General features: G+C 46.3%; 1 protein-coding gene across 5 annotated transcripts in view; it reads right to left on the bottom strand.

The window, feature by feature from the left end:
• The window catches only part of ARHGAP17 (Rho GTPase activating protein 17), an 88,994-nt gene that overhangs the window by 16,275 nt on the left and 54,999 nt on the right, over positions 1-17,720 (bottom strand). For 4 of the 5 annotated variants that reach the window (XR_009005347.1, XM_057528785.1, XM_057528786.1 and 1 more), the window contains exons 10-17: positions 13,391-13,518; positions 11,838-11,949; positions 11,206-11,287; positions 8,937-9,017; positions 6,990-7,103; positions 4,466-4,557; positions 3,209-3,368; positions 962-1,195 (exon numbers count right to left, since the gene is read on the bottom strand). Coding sequence is in view for 4 of the 5 variants with exons in the window: in XM_057528785.1 (XP_057384768.1) it covers positions 962-1,195; positions 3,209-3,368; positions 4,466-4,557; positions 6,990-7,103; positions 8,937-9,017; positions 11,206-11,287; positions 11,838-11,949; positions 13,391-13,518 (1,003 nt within the window). In the remaining variant the exon portion in view is untranslated. The remainder of the gene's footprint in view (positions 1-961; positions 1,196-3,208; positions 3,369-4,465; positions 4,558-6,989; positions 7,104-8,936; positions 9,018-11,205; positions 11,288-11,837; positions 11,950-13,390; positions 13,519-17,720) is intronic. The other variant, XM_057528787.1, reaches the window with a different exon arrangement.

The raw sequence follows: 17,720 nt of genomic DNA, 5'->3' as shown, positions 1-17,720 counted from the left end.
TGGGCGGAAAAAAAGTACACGATTAACAGGCCATCCTTGTTTTATCATTTATTTTACTTTATATATAATCATTTAGTGCCTTATAGGTGGCCAAGGTTGACCAAATGCAATAAAAATGTTAGCATGTACTAGAGGGGCTCATCTTTTACAGCAGCTGCCTGTTCTGAACGACCCGAGATACCACCTGAAGTGGCCTCTGGTGGTCATCTGCCTGGCTCAGAGTGGAGAACTGAATTTGTGCAAATTAAATAAAGGTCTCAACTTCAAAGGTATCTTTCCTTAAAGTTGCTATATATTCTTACTCCACTCCAGGTGGTTAATCAAAAGGTGAAGCAACAAAAGAGCTTTTTAAGAAAACCTATCATCACATTTTCTATCTTGTACTCGTGTATCACCTGCCCTACAAGACTGAAGGCCAGGGGGTTGGGGGGATGCTCAGTATAGCAGAGACAGCACATATTATTCAGTACTCAGTTATTCAGTAAATCTGACTGGATGGATGGATGGATGGATGAATGATGGATAAATGGATGGACGGATGAATGAATGGATGAGTGAGTGAATGCCAGGAATATAATAACTTCACTAACTTGTTGCATTCAAATGTTTACTAGTTAGCATACTGAATGACAACAAGCAAATGGTACACGAAAAACGAGTACACACCAAACAGGTAAGAGAGGCTTATGAGACTGCTAGACACCTATCGGCTTCTGGCTTCCAGCCCCAAAGCAGTATGGTAAAGAATGCAAACAAATGTTGCTTTCTCTTGAAAACAGGAAAGGAAGCAAGCAATTTGCAGTCTTTTTTTCCATCCTTTGCCAACCGGAGGAGTGAAGGCAAAGCTGGTTCACTCCGTGCCTAGTGATCCTTGGGGCATGGAGGCCATGCCCACAGGCCAGCGCCTGCAAGAAGGCTGGGGTGTCTGGCACCCACTGCCAGCAGATGCTGGCCTCCTTACCTGCTGTCGCCCGGGCTGGGCCCCTGCTCCAGTATGCCCGCAGAGGAGGGGACAGTCCCACCCCCTGTGCTGCTTTCGGCCCTAGAGCTCTGGGGAGGGGGCTCTGGGCCCGCTGGAGCCAAGGTGCTGCCATCTGTGGGCGGGAGTGGCGGGTGGAAAGCAGGGCATATGTGCTTTCTATTTAGGGTGCCACCCCGCCGGTGAGCCTGGAAGTCCATAAGCTTCACACCAAAGCTACACAGAGAGAAGAAACAGTCAACAACACACCATGCAAGCCGACTACTGACACAGAAGCCCATCGGTCCTCGCGTGTAAAACCCACACGCAGGGACAGCCACCCAAGTTGCCCAGCATGCAATGAAGCGGCAAGGACCAGATTAATGGTCACTCCTGTTACCCAGGCAAGCAACTCAAGTGCGCTTTAAACGTGGACCTGGCCTTTCTCAAAGTGGGTATGAGCAGCTGAAAGCAAACGGGCAGGCTTCATCTTGAGTAAGTGACATCATGTTTGTGTTTTTATTTCCACAGTACGATGTACAAGGCGATTATCTCGAACCTGTGTGTCTGGGCATCAGGGTGGAAGCTGAGTGCAGAAGTGCCACCAGTGGCAACGTAAGCCTGTCACATCGCACCGCCTCTTGAGCTGAGATGTACGAACACTGGTCTATGCGTATGCAAAGAATGTATCTGAAAGGATGTGTAGGATTGGAAAGATAGTTGCTTTGGGGAAGGGGATGGTGGTTGGAGGACAGGTTAGAAGGGATATTCACTTTTCACTGAAGCCCACTGGTGTATGAACTTTAACACTTTTTTCCAGTTCAAAAAATAAAAAGACACGTGGCTCCCTGAGCTTGTGGCTACTGGGTCAGTTGGTGGGGGGAATCCATCCAGGAAGATGTCTAAGAACTGTTTATTGTGTGCTAACTAGACCCATAACATTCCATTTTGTAACTTAAAATGCATAAAGGCTAATTCTGTGGAGGACAGAGTTTGTCATCAGGAAGCACTTCCGAATGTGGGAATGTGGGTTCAGAGAAGTGACAGAATAGAAAAGTAAAGCTGGGCTTCCCTGGTGGCGCAGTGGTTGAGAATCTGCCTGCCAATGCAGACGACACAGGTTCGAGCCCTGGTCTGGGAAGATCCCACATGCCGCGGAGCAACTAGGCCCGTGAGCCACAACTACTGAGCCTGCGCGTCTGGAGCTTGTGCTCCGCAACAAGAGAGGCCGCGATAGTGAGAGGCCCGCGCATCGCGATGAAGAGTGGCCCCCGCTTGCCACAACTGGAGAAAGCCCTCGCACAGAAGCGAAGACCCAACACAGCCAAAACTAAATAAATAAATAAATAAATTTTAAAAAAAAAAAAAAAAAAAAAAAAAAAAAAAAAAAAAAAAGAAAAGTAAAGCTTTTTCCTTTGCTATGGGTTTAAAAAAAAAAAGGCAAAATAAAAAACAGACCACACTATAAGACTGGGCAATTAGAATAAGAGCTTGTTGTTTAGTTTTCATGTAAAACTATTTTCAGTAACATTATTGCATGTATGCGAGAAAAGCACATGACGTCTAACTCAGCATTATTGGTGAACCCAGTGGCACTTCAGCACACATGTCAGATAGATTGGCATCTGAAGGCAAAAATCACAAATAGCCTTAATAATCTTTGAAAATCCCACAAATCACCCAAGGAGCCTAGTAATAGAGACTAGTACTGTCTCTCACTAAGTCCAACACAGACTTTTTTTTTGATTCCAGAACTGGCAAAAACTGAGGTTTCTATGGTTGGCTTCCAATGAAGGGCCAGGTTATACTAAGAATATATGTCTTCAAACACCAACTCGCACATGTCACTGCGAGAGGTAGGTTGTTCTCACATTCACTCCTGGACAGATGTCCACAATATTTAACTTTTTTTTTTTCTTTTTCTCTCTTTTTCCCCAACCAAGTACATTTAGGTGAATTTGTAACATGTGTGTGATGCTACTGGGTAGGGCTTATCAGAGACCACCAAGTAAAGCTTGAATGCGTCAGGGATGATTGTTAACTGACAAGCTACACACCTACTTTGGGGTCAGAGTAATGTTTGGATTGGACTAAAGCAGAATTCCTGAAACTAGCTGGACTCTTAACAGGCCTGGGTGCAGGCCACTCCCCAGTGGCAAGTCCACTGAGGCAGGACCAGGGACGGTGGGTCCACCGACTCCTCTCTGAGCCATCTATCGCCGGTGTGAAAGTCAATAGCTCTGCACACACCTCTCCTTCTTCACCAGGTCCCCCTCCATCACCGCCATGCTGGCAGGCCGCTTCCTCTCCAGGGTCCCCGAGTCGGCAGAGTCATTTCCAGTGTGGGATGAGTGATTGGAATTTGGGGTGGTGAGAGGTACGAATGCTTCTGAGACATTAAATTCCACCTCTGCCAGAAGAAAGAAACAAGTGTATATGAGACACAGGGCACAGGGGTTGAGGGAGCTTGAGAACACCCCACTGGAATAGGAGCCTCACTCTTCCATCCACAAGCCCTCCCTATTTCACAGGTGGAAGCCCCGGGCACTCTCACCTTCTTAAAGGACAGTTTACCAAACCAGGGTGGCGGGTAAAATAAGAAAACCAGAAATAGGGGTTCAGAATCCAAGTCACACAACTCCCCTGCTTTCTTTTTTTGTTAAAAAAAAAATCATGGAATACAGAAGAGGAATGTGAGCATGGGTTATACTTATTTGAATCATAAAAAAATAAGATATTTACAGCTTGATATTAAATAGAAATAAAAGGCAACATCAATTCCATACTGCCCATAGCAGATTTTGAAGACTCATTTTCTCAAAGGAAATCTTGGACAGAATGACAATATTCATTCACCCATCACACATTTACTGCGCAACCTTACATGAGTGGGGCGTGATTCTTGATGGTGGATGTCAGTGGTAAAGAACAGGTGAGCGCGTCCTGGCCTCATGGAGCTTACACGCCAGAGGCTGACAGCAGGGCTGCTCTGGGCAAAGCTGGGGTGGGAGGTCCAGACTCCCAGCACTTGCCCAACCAGTGCCCGCGAGGGGAGCCACGGAACCTCTGAGGATCCCTGCATATTCAGGGTCACCTCTTCTATAAAGCAATCCCTGGCACTTTGTGCCCAGCATGAGTTGTCAACTCATTCCCCATCCATCTTCCTTCTAATGTGCCATGTGTTACAATTTCTCTGAGGATGAAGCCTCCTTCTCCAGTGACCAAGTTCCTCCAGGGAAGACAGCATGTCTTACCAGCAGACATATGAGCCTAGTGAGTGTTCAGTGTACACGGGCTGAATGAATGACTCTATGTTAAGTGAAACAAAGTGAAATACACAATAATGTGGTTATTGCTCTGTCAAAATACGAAGAAACGTGAAAAAGTGAAGCCAATTATGTAATCATGAAGGGATTACTGAAGTATCTGCTTCTTTAAAAAGATTTCTTATACTGTTGTTGTATATTATTGTGCTTTTGGAGCCAATGAACTCGGAGCGGCAGTTACCTTCGGGGAAGAACCAGTTGGCGTGCTGAATGATGGGTTCAATGACAGCAACCACGTGGACAGACGTGGCCGCTGCCATTTCGGCTAGCGTTCTGCAAAGGAAGTTCACAAAGTTAAAACGCCTCCCCGGGCAGCCTCTGATTTCTGCAGGTTGAGTCAGGGCAATTCAATTTTTTATATCTAAAGGATAAAACATTTAAGTACGAATGCAAAAATTAAATCCACAAGGCCCTGGCCTAGGGGTGTGGCAGTGATCACCCAGGAAGAAAAATTGCCCTGACTCGGCTGTCACTTCTTAGTCTGTGTTGTGATAACAACTAGGCGTTAAGTCAGTGACCAACAGTGTGTCAAAATGCTGGTTTTCAGTTGTTTGGGGACAGGGTTGCATTTACCCACTGGCACAGTCCTGCCCCTGGGAGTCATCTTCTAAGTCTCCAGATCACCACAAACCCATTCTGCCTAGAATGCAGCCAAGCGTATGCAGTGTTTCAGGGTGCCTCGTATCATCAGAAGACCTGGGCCCCCGCATCTACACATATTATTAAGGCTGTCACGCACGTATGTGGACTGGTCCCAAGATGCATGTTCAGAAGTTGACTGTGTCCGAATGCCCAGGGCCCACAAGGAAGAAAATAAAGAAGAATCGTTGTTCCTGCTGTTGAGGGGCTCATGTCCAGTTCAGAGTCAGAACACGGGAAAGCAGACAAGCTGCAAGGGCCTGACATTTACTGAGCACCTACCATGTTCAGAGCCTCAGATTCCTCCCTGCATTTAATTTTTACAACATGGGGACTATTCTGAGGCCTTATAAATGAAGACACTGAATCCCTGATAGGCTGGATCCCACACCTGACAGCCCCAAACCTATCTCCTCCCTCATTTTATCACTCTGACCTCTCTTTCCACTGGGGAGAACATTTTCACCCCAATTTCCAACCAGGCGAAAGTTCTAGCTCCTTTTAAATTCCAGCTTAAAATGCAAGCTCTGCCTGTAAATTACCCTCCCCACCTGTTCACACTTCCCTCTGCCCATCTGGATTCTGATCCCTCCAGTACCTTAGAACCTTAGAACCTTAGAACTGGGGAGGAATGGTCCACTCGTGTTCTTTGCAAAGTTTTCTTTTTGAGGAGGTACTGTTTGTCTATTGATTTCAAGACCTTTTCATATATCTGGATGTTTTTGGAGGAACTCCTGGTTTGTGAATTGCCATTTATTTAAGGAGCTTTCTGACTTACAGAAGTTTCTAGCTGTTACAGAGCTAAATCTATTTGTTTCCAGAACTGATTTTATGTTTATAAAATTCGTTTATATCCCAAAAGCGAATAAATATTTACCTGCCATGTTTATGTTTATTTATTTATTTTTTAACCTGCCATATTTATGACATCACTCTTTATATTTACCTCTTTGGTCTTCCTGGAATTTATTTGCTATAAGATGTGATGTACTATGTAGTTAGCTTTTATATCCACTTATCTTTCATTTGCTTTATGACATTGGATCTTTGTAAAGAATCTTATAAATACTTTCTGAAACAAGAGTGAGCATATATGAGGGAATGAATGAGTTAAAGACAGAAAGATTTTGATTCAGAAAGTCCCTGCATTTTTTGATGGAAATTTGAACCGCTCATGATTTTACAAAGCTGAACAGCAGTGACGGGGGGCAGGGAAGGGTGGTGAAGCTTAAGGACAGGCTCTGTGGGCCCCACCGTTTCCCTGCTGTGCAACCTTAAGCAAATGATTCGTCCTCTCTAAGCCTCAGCATCCTCTTCTGCAAAAGTGAGGACAAAAGCACCAACTCCGAAAGATAACTTGTGAGGATTAAATGGATCATCATAATGCCACCAGACAGAGCAGACAACAACGTGAGTGATTTCCCAGACGCTTTCTAGCTGACCTCCCCGATCCCTCTCCTCCAGTCAATCTACAGCTCTCAGTGCCAACAAATTATCTTTCTAAATGCAATTTGATCAAGTCATTCTTCTGCTGAGAAATTCTGATGCTCCCTTCCCCCCATGACCCGTAAAATAAGTTCCTAACATCTCAGCAAGATACGTGAGGCCCTTCCTAACCCGGCTCCAGCTCCATAAACCTCAGCCACAGCCTCACGGCCCCTGTGCTCCAGGCCCTTTCACACCCGCCGTGTGGGGCTCATTCAGGTCTCACGCGTGGGAAACCATTCATCCATCAGCCCCTCAAGTGCCATCGCCTCCTGAACTTCTCAACCTGAGCTGTGTTCCTCCTTTATAACGTCTGTGATACACAGACGTGTATGCGGAGCTTAGCACTGCACTATAGCCATCCACCTGCCTGGCTGCCCAGGACTGGGGCCCCTTGAGGACTGGGACAAGGTCTCCTACACCTTTGTGTGGCCAGTGTCTGGGACAGGACCCAGCTCACAGCAGTGTTCCGAGAAAGTCAGCTAAGGGGAAAGATCAACTTCAGAAGTGAGTTACATTTCTATTGTTCCCATCAGGTGGAAAGAAGTTAAAATAATAGGATATGGGAAATGATTACTCACCCTTCATTTTTGGCCCATAACAAGTTAGGGCCTAACACGATTGCAATGTTGCTGGGAGTCATTTTATTAACGTCACTGGTCTGAGCAAGCTTTGCAAGGAACTTGATTAAATACCTATGGAACAAAAGAGAAGGGGGAGAGCATCTACTCTGAAATATTTGGAGGAATAGTATCTCCCTGCCCGGGGGGCGGTCAGCTCCAGACTGCTCAGGTGCTAACTGCAGGCTGTTAAATGACTAAATCCAAATCGGGCTCGGGTTAAGCGTGTGTTCTTTGTTTCAGGGAACAGATAGTTTAGGGCTTGAAAGGAGAAAACAGATCAAACGTAAACCTCAAAGATTCGATCTCTATATGCTGTGTATTTCTCATCCTTTTCTCCTTTATGCCCTATCTATCTACCCCGAAATAGATTATACTATGATTAACAATGGGATCAATGTTTTTAATACAAACATAATAAAAAAAGAGAAGTATAGGTATATTGCTTAAAAGAAACTGTATTTGAAAATGCTTTAAGCAGTAATTATGAAGATATCCAATCTATCATATCATACTCTCTTATGTACAAGAACAGCACTATAAAAGCAAAAAGTTAAGGACAACCCAACTATCTACCAATAGGGGGCTGATTAAATAAATTACAACATATCCACACAGTGGAGTACTATGCAGTCATAAAAAAGTAAGAGGTACTGATATGGACAAACCTACAGGATGTATATTAAGCAAAGAAGGCAAGGAGGAGAATGATGTATGTAATATACATTGCCATTTGGTTTTTTTAAAAAGTGAAAGCTGTGAGAGAAAGAAATGTTTATACATATGTATGTGTATATATATATATTTGATTCTATATGTATCAACTCTTGCTGACAGGATATGTAAGAAACTGAAAACATAGGTTGTGTCTCAGGAGAGGAAGTAGGGTGGCTGGGAAAGAGGAAGAGGAGAGAGATTTTTTCCACTGTACATCTTTGAACTATGAACCATGGGAATGTCCTCCCTATTCAACAAACAATTAGTAAAAATTATAATGAGTAAATTAAACAACATAAAAGGCTAAATCCCAAAGTAAAAGAACTGTAATTCAGTTTCTACCATAAGACACTAAATAGGCTAAGAGTATCTGCAATTCCAAGCTGGGTGTGTTAAATGAGTCAAATAAGGAATATTATAAATATCAATGCACTCATAAGGCAAAATTGAGAGTTAAGATATTAAAAGAGAATGTTTAGCTTAGCTTAGTGACAGGACCTAAGACTGAAATTAACGGTCAAGTGACATACCAGAAATTTCACCAGTAAAGTATGTCATTTTGGACCAAATCCTCTCACAACATTTTCTTTGGTTTTAAATGACTTTATTACCTGGGGCTACCTTTTACCCTTCTCTCTATGCTTCTTCAAAGTTATACTTTAAGGGAAAATATTTTAAAGGGAAAATAGAGGTTAAATCCTAGAAATTTATTCCATGGTAAAATTTCCTAAAAACATAGTCATTCCATAAACTAATACATAATCTGCATTTCTTGAAATTTTATTGAGTAGGATGATTTGTGCTCCGCTTAAAATAAATTATGTACCATATATGAAAGATATTACAGAAAGTACAGCTGTTGTTTAATTTTTGCCTTTTAGATACTGGACAATTTAGACTCCAAATCCAACATATTGTCAGTCAACCTTTCCACAAGAATTTTTTTCCCCCAATAGCTGCAGCGATAAAATGATCAGGCGACCTACCTATTAATGCCAGACACAATCAATGTGCTTCAGATGCATCACAGTAATATACATCAAATCCCGTTCCTGGCAAACCCGAGTTACTCTCCAGAGCATTTTTTTGATACGCCCAACATGCTTGAATTAAACGGCCTCTCTGCTGTGCAGTAAACCATTCTTCACTGTAGCTTGGTGGCTTAATTTGCAGGATGCCAATCGTACATACCTAAAGTTAACGAAATTTTGTGGCGGCAACTTCTGACATGTTCTCCATAAATCCTGAAGCTTTTTGTCTTGATCTTGTACACTGAGAAAAAAAATTTTATTCATAACCATTTATTAGTACTCATTTTAGGAACACCTGTGTTCATCTGCTGTATTAACAGCAATGCCTCTACTGACAGAGAAGGCACAGCTGGAAAACAGCACAGCGGGAGTTCCCTGGTGGTCTAGTGGATCAGATTTGGCACTTTCACCGCCGTGGCCCGGGTTCGAGCCTTGGTCAGGGAACTGAGATCCCATAAGCTGCATGGTGCAGCCAAAATTAAAAAGATAAATAAATAAAAATTTCTTAAAAAGCCCATTTTTGGGGGGCAAGAAATTTGGAGTCCGATACTAACTAACATACTCTGAGCAGTTAGTCAGCCTTGCCAAGACTCAGTCTCCTGATGTGCTAAACCGGGGATTAAGAATGTTAATTCTGCCAAGTGACCGTGAGGCTTCAGAGGCAGAACGGTGAGAAACCACCTAGACCAATGCGTGGCACACAGGAGACGTTCTGAAAATTCTGTCTAGAGAACGTGTATATTCACGTCCAGCCTCGGGGAGCCAGATGTTCCCGGCACCCAGACCCCTGGGTCTCTCCCTGCTCTCAGTACTGCTCACAGGCTCCAGGCCAAGGAGCCCTTTCTGTTGTGAAGCAATTGCAGGAGGTCTTCTGCTGTAGAGTTTCAACGTGCAAGCTTTCCCAGGCCCGAAGAGCCTGCAAAGCAGAGTCAACTGTGCCCACCAGCAGGACAGAGCGTTCGAAGTTGCCCACACCACACGCCTTTGGACTTAAAACCTCCCCCACAACTGAACCAGCCTGCAGAGCTTCGGGTAGGGGTTAAACATGATTATACTTTAGAAGCTAGTCGACGTGTCACCAGGAGGGGATGACCGTTCTCAAGTGTAGAAGCAACACACCAGTGGACGGATACCTTCCTTTACAGCTTATTTCCTCACAGGATGAGTCTGGGAGTCTCAGAACAGAGGGGAGGGTCAAGGCCTAGGAGCAGCGAAGGCGCCCACCCAATAAGAGGTCCTAGAGCCCCGACCTGACACAGAGGGCAGGTTCCATTCCTCCAGCCCCACAGACACAGGCATCACGGCAGGCTGCGCCCTGGGCTGGGTTCCAAGGACACAACCAGACCAAGAACTTACTCTGACTTTAAAATCCTCACCACCTACCAGGGACAAAGTCTCTCACTCCACAGCTATGGAGAAAAGCTCAAATGCCTGGTTCAAGTGACGACATAAAGCTCATCGGAGCACACGGCTTCTTTGATGGGAACGGGTGACTGCATCTGAAGATGTGGGGAGGAGTGGGAGGGCAGGGGAGATGTGTTCCTCTTCCCTTACAGGTGAGGAATTAGGCACCTCTGAGTGAGAACCGGGAGGGACAAGTTGACAAGGAGGTGGGCTGGTCGGCTGGAGAGAAACCTCTAGAACTTCTGCAACAAGACTGCCTTGCCTAAACCAACGACTTCCGGGCAGATGGAAGCTGGGAATGGAGGGGAAGGGATAAACAACAGGAACTCCAGCTTTGGGGCAGAGAGTTCTGGGTCTGAATTCCAGCTCTGCCAATTATATGATGCCATTCCTCCCCCAGCCTCAGTTTCCTCATCTGTAAAAGAAGTATAACAACAACTTCTGCCTTTTATGTCATTAATTATGGGCTACAGGAAGTAATGGGCATAAGGATTACTACGGTACTCAGCACTCAGTAAGTGCTCAGTAAACATCAACTATTGTTACTGATAATGGTAACATTATATTATTACACAGCTGAGTTCCCACACAGCTCTAAATACACTATTTTAATATTATTATTATTTTTTATAAATGTATTTATTTTTGGCTGTGTTGGGTCTTTGCTGTTGCACACGGGCTTTTCTCTAGTTCCGGTGAGCGGGGGCTACTCTTCATTGTGGTGCGCGGGCTTCTCATTACGGTGGCTTCTCTTGTTGCGGAGCACTGGCTCTAGGCATGTGGGCTTCAGTAGTTGCAGCACCCGGGCTCAGTAGTTGTGGCGCACGGGCTCAGTTGCTCCGCTTCCCGGACCAGGGCTCGAACCCGTGTCCCCTGCATTGGCAGGCGGATTCTCAACCACTGAGCCACCAGGGAAGCCCTTTAATGTTATTTTTATGATCCCCAAGGGTAAGATGATTTACAAAGGGGACAGAGTATTGCGTCGTTTCCTTTAGCTTTTAAAACTAGGTGTTCTTTAAACTTACCTTGCAACTTGTGTCCATTCTTCATACAAATTAAAAGTCATCAAAGGTTCAGGCAGTTCCCGTAAATAGGACTTTAAAGCACCTGAAATTATTAACACCCTCTTTGAGTATGACAAGGGGCAAGGCCGGAACTCTCAGGATATATTATTTTGCAAATTGAAATGATATCAACTATAACCGTTCACAATGTATAGAATAAATCATGAATTGGCAGGAGTGGTTAGAGAATGAAATGCTCATAAAACAATTTCCATCCCTTGTAAAATATATTGAGAGATCAATAGAAAATAAAATTAGTTTCAAAACTATCTTCTTAATAAGACATCATCTCTCTAGGCAGATGGAGATTTGGGGGTAAAAGGGAAGAAAATAAAAGCATGCCTCTAAACATTTGGATTATAAGCTACCTTCACCTTTACTTAATAATCAGGAAAACAAAACAAAACCCCCAAAACAGGAATAGAAAAGATATGTATGTGTAAGTGTACGCACACACGCTTTTCAGTTTTATTTGTCATTTCAGTTTTGTCACTTAAACTTATAAGGAGACCATTTAATTTTAACTGTCACTTAATATAGGATCTTTAACTGATGATCTGTTACCACCTTGAGGGCGCCTCCTTGGAGCTCACCTGCTACAGCATGGGGGTCTGAGTAGAACTCATCCAGGTGAGAAGTAGAACAGTCTAAAGCAGCTTTCAGTTTCTTTAACTTGGAGGCCCCAGCCCCAATTCGGAAAAGGCCCTAAAGACAATGAAAAGCCGTTAGTAGCAAGTGCAAGTTGTGAGCCTTACACTGAGTGGCAGTAAAAATCTGATGGAAGAGCCTTCCACCCACCACGCCCCTCCCAGCTCCAGCACAGCTTATCCAGGAGAGCTGCAGGGCTGTCGGGAGGAGTAGAGAAGACTGAGCTTGTACCCCCGGCAGAGTGTCAGGCAGAGAGCAGACCATTTTTAATCAGTGCTAGCTCGTGCCCTGCCCCATTGCCAAAATAACCATGCCTGTTAGGAATCTATTTAAAAGCAATATTTCATACTTCCACCAGGTTGATCGCCATGGATTTTCTAAATTTAGGAATATTTTTTAAAAATTGAAATCTCAAGAAAAATTGTTAGGCTTGGCTACTGGTCACTTTCACTGCCCTAAATGTTACTTGGAGAAAAACCCATGAAAGGTCAACCAAGGGAGCAGGCCTTATGGAGACATTGGGCCAGCAGTTATAAGACTTGGGCTTTCAGCAACATTAATCTAGGCAGAGTTTCCCAACCTCAGCAGTACTGACATTTTGGGCCAGGTGATTCTTTGTTGTGAGGCTGTCCTGTGCACTGAAGGCTGTTTAGAAGTATCCCTGGTCTCTACCCCCTGGATATACAGTATAGCAACTCCTCCCCCTGCTCCCCAAGTTGTGACAATCAAAAATGTCTGCAGACCTTGCCAAATGTTTCCCGGAGGCAGTGGAACTGGCCTTGGATGAGAAGCACTGATCTAGGCTGTTAGGAGCTGGGGTCACATTGATGGGGTCAGGGTGGGGGGGCGGTGACTGGAAGCAAATGCAAGGAAGGTTCCCCAGGGGGTTTCTTGATCTGGGTGCTGATTACATGGGTGAGTTCAGATGGTGAAAATGGATCAAGCTGTTCACTTACGATACATGCACTTTCCTATATGTACGTTACACTTCAATACTAAGCTTTCAAAAGGAAAAAGAAGACTTGTGTTTTGATTCTAGCTCTGCCCCAGCATGAACTCCTTGTGTGCTGAATTCCCTGTCTACACAAAAAGAGTAATGAGACCTGCCCTGCTTGGTTCATGGGGTTTTCTGGGTAAGGATTCCACAAAATAATGTAAATGCCCCCCCACTTCCACCCCACTGCATAGTACAACACAAATATAAAATTCGTATTATTAGAAACTAAAGCTCATGGGAGCTCTGGTTCTATAGTACCTCATGAAATTCATTTTCACAAATCACAACCACAGCGTAAAATGAAATAATCAAATGGGACCAAAAAGAAAAAGGCAGAGTGTACTGCGGGTAGGCAAGGTAAATACTGCTCTGTGAAACCTCTGTTTCATTTAGGGTCTACCATGGCAACACGGACAGGGTCTCAGTGTGAAATGTGGTCACGGTGAGTGCGGTTTGAGAGCCACTGGTCCGCAGAGGCCGGCCGGGGCGGCGGGGCCTCACCTCCTCCTTCATGCCCGTCTCCAGGAGCAGCATGACGCAGGCCTCGAGGGGCAGCGCGATCTCGCGCCCGCTCCGCTTCAGGTGTTCTTCCAAAGGCGTCCCGAAGGCAGGCTTCTCTGCCCACTTATCTAGAGCAGCAGACCATTCAGTAAGACACTTGACAACCTCGCGGCATTGCCAAGTTATTTCCTCCCCCAAACTACTGAAGGGGATTATTTTTTTTTTTTTTTAAAGCCCGTAGCCAAGGACTTGGAAAGGGGGAAGCATCTATTCTCTTCGCTTTTGTCATTTCCCATTTACTAGGGTATACAAAATGTGTGCCAGGCTGGGGAGGTGACCAGTGGATCGGCGCCCTGACACGGCCACGTGGCACCCAATGCAAGATGCCCAGTGGAAGCTGTGAGGGTGCTTCTGGCCCAGCATCACACCCGCATGTACCCGAGACGGGTGGGCTGCCTTGTGCTAAAACCAATGGTCCATCTGAGCACAGTTTTCACAGAAATTTATCTAGCCATGCAAAGCATGACTGGTCTCCTACCTAGAGGACGAGAAATAGACTCCTTCCTTTAAAAAAGGAAATAATTTCTTAAAAATTTAAACACAGGCCAAGCATTGTCATACAGGACTGGAGAGGGCCCATGCCAACCCCTATTAGAGGCGACATCTCCAGGACATGCAGCACTTCTGGTACCATACCCCCAAACAGTCCAAGATTCTGAGTAGGAGAGAATGCAGCCCCAAGGCAGCTGAGGCCGGAGGCTGTGCCGACAGCAGCAAAGCAAGACTGCATATCATTTTCCAGTCATATGCTCTGCTTCATTCCACAAAAGATTTGAGGCAGCTTAGCAAAAAGACATACAATAAAGCGGGAAACAGAAACAGGCATTTAGGACATGGATGTACTGAAGGAGAGTAAGAAGGGTGTGGTTGGGCCCGGCCTGCCTGGTGGGGGGCAGAGATCCAGCACCGACTGAGAAGCACACAGAAGCCAAAGAGGGCAAACCAGTTGGTGGAAAATACTCTACTCCACTGGGGAAGCGTGGTTCTTTCCAGCGACAGGAAGGGCTCACGTCCCTCTCAGCCTGTGGACATGTGTCCTTCAGCCACTCTGGTATTCGAATCCTGGATTCCAGGCAGGCAGTGTTACCCTAGCGTGGCTCTGACACTGCCCTACACGTGAGAGCAGGCGGGGCCCATCACAGGAAGGAAAGTGAGATCCCACAAACCCGCAGACCTGTGTGCTTGTGAAAAGTCAAAACTTGATGGAAAGAGCAAGTAGGGTAAAGGTTAAAGGAAGGGGTGGGGGGGGGGGCGGAAGGCAGTGGCCGCTCTCAGAACTGTCCGGAGGCCCCTCGTCCCTGGCTTCAGCCCCGGCCCTGGTCAGTGGAATTCCGAACACAAGAAGCATCCAAGGGCCTGGCCCTTCTCAGAAGACAGAGCTCTGGGACAGTCCTCTCAAAAGCCAGATCTTACCTTGAATACTTTCTCCCTTTTATCTAAAGCAGTGATTCTCAACACAGGCAGAAAAGGGCCAGCTGACCCTTCCCCTGGGCGGATACATCAGTATCACCCAGGGGAGTTCTGCAAACGACTCCTGCCATCACCTCCCCATGCCCAACCCTACTATGCTGAGAGGCGGGCACAGTCCAGACTCCTGCCGGAACTTTCTAGTAAACCCTGGACAGGGTGCCCCTCCCCCACCTCGGTGTACTGTTGGCAGAGGGTGGATGTGAGAGCCGCTGACCTAGAGGCCACTCCGGAGGCAAACGCCAGCGCGGGGGCTGCTGCTCAAACCACAGACCTCTGACATGCGAGGCCCTGCAGCAGGCACCCAGAGTTCACAGAGGCCCCCCACCCCTGGGGTGAGAGCAGTCGAAGTGTGAAGAAAACACAAGACACACAGGCAGACGCACAACAGCAATTAACAAGACAAGACACGTTTGCTAAGCCATGGCAGAAAAATGGTATAGACTAGGGTCGCAAACACAATCGTCTGCGGGGGCCGGATGGGCCCTGTAGGTGCGGGATCGGGGTGGGGAGGGCGTGGCCTGCCAAGACGCAGCGGCTGCTCCTCGGCGCCAGAGCGATGTCGCCACGTGGGAAGGCAGATCCAGCGTCACCAGGCCCTCTGGACTTCCAAGAGAAGCCAGAAGTTAGCACTGTTATGTGAAAAGAGTCTGATTTTTAAATGATGGCAATTAGTTTTTAAAAAAAAAATTTTTTTTTTTTTTTTTTAATGAGATATGGCTGTTTGCGACTTCTGGTGTAGACCATAAATGCTAGAGTGATTCAGGAGACGAAAGTGTTCACTGTTGGCTTCAGTTGTCAGAGAAGGCTTCTCAAAGAAGGGGAGCTTGGCGAAGGTCTTAGAAGACGGACAGGAATTAAATAGACCAGGAGGACATAGGCTGAGAAAAGACCAGGGATCCTGAGTCTGGGGATGGACACTTTATTCCACACTTGTGCACCGGGCGACAGGGGCACGGAGTAGAGCGGGACAGTGAGAATGAAGAGGAGGGCACAGCAGAGGGGAAAATGCACGGAACCCGGCCAGAGGGTATCAGAAAGGAAGGAAAAGATGGCTCCAAGGTTTGAAACCTGGATTGTTTGGAGAAAGGAGGTACCAAGGTGACGAGGGGGGAGGAAAGGCCAGCTGGTGTGGGGGAAGCATCAGTTTGCTTCTTGAGATGCGCTGAGTTTAAGGTGACAGCCAGTCATCAAAGGGAACTGACGCTGAGGCTGAGAGGATGGAGATGCAGGTGTGAGTGGAGGCCACCAAAATGAGGGGATTTTGAGAGAAAAGGTGGGAGGGAGGGAGGGAGAAGAACACAGGAGAAAGGACTGGATCTCAGGAAAGGCTTGACTTCTGAGGAGGGGACAGACATGAAGGAAACACCGCCTCAACAATGACAGAAAACAATCGAGTGAAACGAGGGGAAAAAATTGACAAGGAAGAGACGGCTCAAGCCACGTCAAATGCCAGAATCTAACAATCAGAATCATCCACCCATTGGGACTTGCAATGTTTCTTTGTCTGTTTGTTTTAATAGCAGAGTGATTGGGAGTAGAAACCAGACTGCAAAGTGTTAGGGGTGGGGACGTGGTTAGAAAACGGAGGTGGCCGACGGAAATGAGTCATTCGAAGAACCTCCCAGGAAAACGAAGGAGAATGCAGTGAAACGGGGCATCACGCTGAGGACAGGCAGGTACCGAACTAAGGCCAGCCGACCGAGAGTGTGAGACCAGGGTGCACAGGGCACGGGGCAGAGGGTCCAGTTTTTTTTTTCCTACCGTAAGGACACTCTGAGTCTTTCTGAAAACAGAGAAGGAAGAGGAAGACAGAACTAAGACGAGAGGCAGATTTGAGGACAGGCAGAGGTGAAAAGGGTTGAATTCCAAGGCGTGGGTGAAGGCGGCAGCCTCAGAGAGAAAGAAGAATCTCCTTTCCTTCACTGGCTGCTCCCCGTCACACACCAGCTTCCCTTGTTCCAGCCTAAACCTCTTCCCTGCCCCTGCCTGTTCCCCATGACTTTCTGACATACTTCTCTAGGGAAAATAGCCTTGGGTAAAAATAGAATGGGAGTTTAAAAAAGAGGGGCGTGGCGCTGCTTAAATCTTCTCTTTTTTGTGCCCGTTCATCAACCTTTCCAAACCAGGCTTAAAGCCATTCAAAGGCTAGGATGATGATGTTTACTGTTGCGTCCTGTGCAGGGCCCCGCACACAGAAGGTACCCCATAAATACAGGCTCCCGGTGCTCTGACCTGGGCCAGCAAGAGTCGGCCCCTTGCGAGGCTGACAGTTCGCCAGCAGCTTCATTCCTTTGCGCTCTGACTCAACCCCATTACCCACGAATTAGGAAATGGGATCACTTTGGAAAGCAGGGGCAGCTCGTCCTCTGAAGACTGGACCAGCAAATCAGAGCCACCACACTCGAGATGGCTAAAGATCTGGCTAAGGGGTCAGTCAAGACATAGCATTTTCTTTTCTTTTTTTTTGGTCACACTGTGCAGCATGCGAGATCTTAGTTCCCCGAGCAGGGATCAAACCTGCACCCCCTGCAGTGGAAGCGCAGAGTCTTAACCACTGGACCGCCAGGGAAGTCCTAAATAGAATTTTCTGATTCCAAAATCTAAGGACTTTCAGGCACAAAGTCACACCCTGTTGGGATCGCCTGCAATTTAGGGGAGGAGGAGTGGTATTCTTGAGGGGCCAGTGTGCACGCACAGACATAACCAGCCCCCTACACACACATGCTCAGTCTCTTTCACAATCACAGAGTCATCACACACAGCATCTGGCTTGATCCTCTTTCAGCTTGAGACCAGTGGT

Source organism: Balaenoptera acutorostrata, chromosome 15 (genome assembly GCF_949987535.1).
Source record: "Balaenoptera acutorostrata chromosome 15, mBalAcu1.1, whole genome shotgun sequence".
Taxonomy (NCBI): Eukaryota; Metazoa; Chordata; class Mammalia; order Artiodactyla; family Balaenopteridae; genus Balaenoptera; species Balaenoptera acutorostrata.
The sequence above is the reverse complement of the archived record's forward strand: the minus strand, read 5'-3'. Positions and strand labels throughout refer to the sequence as shown.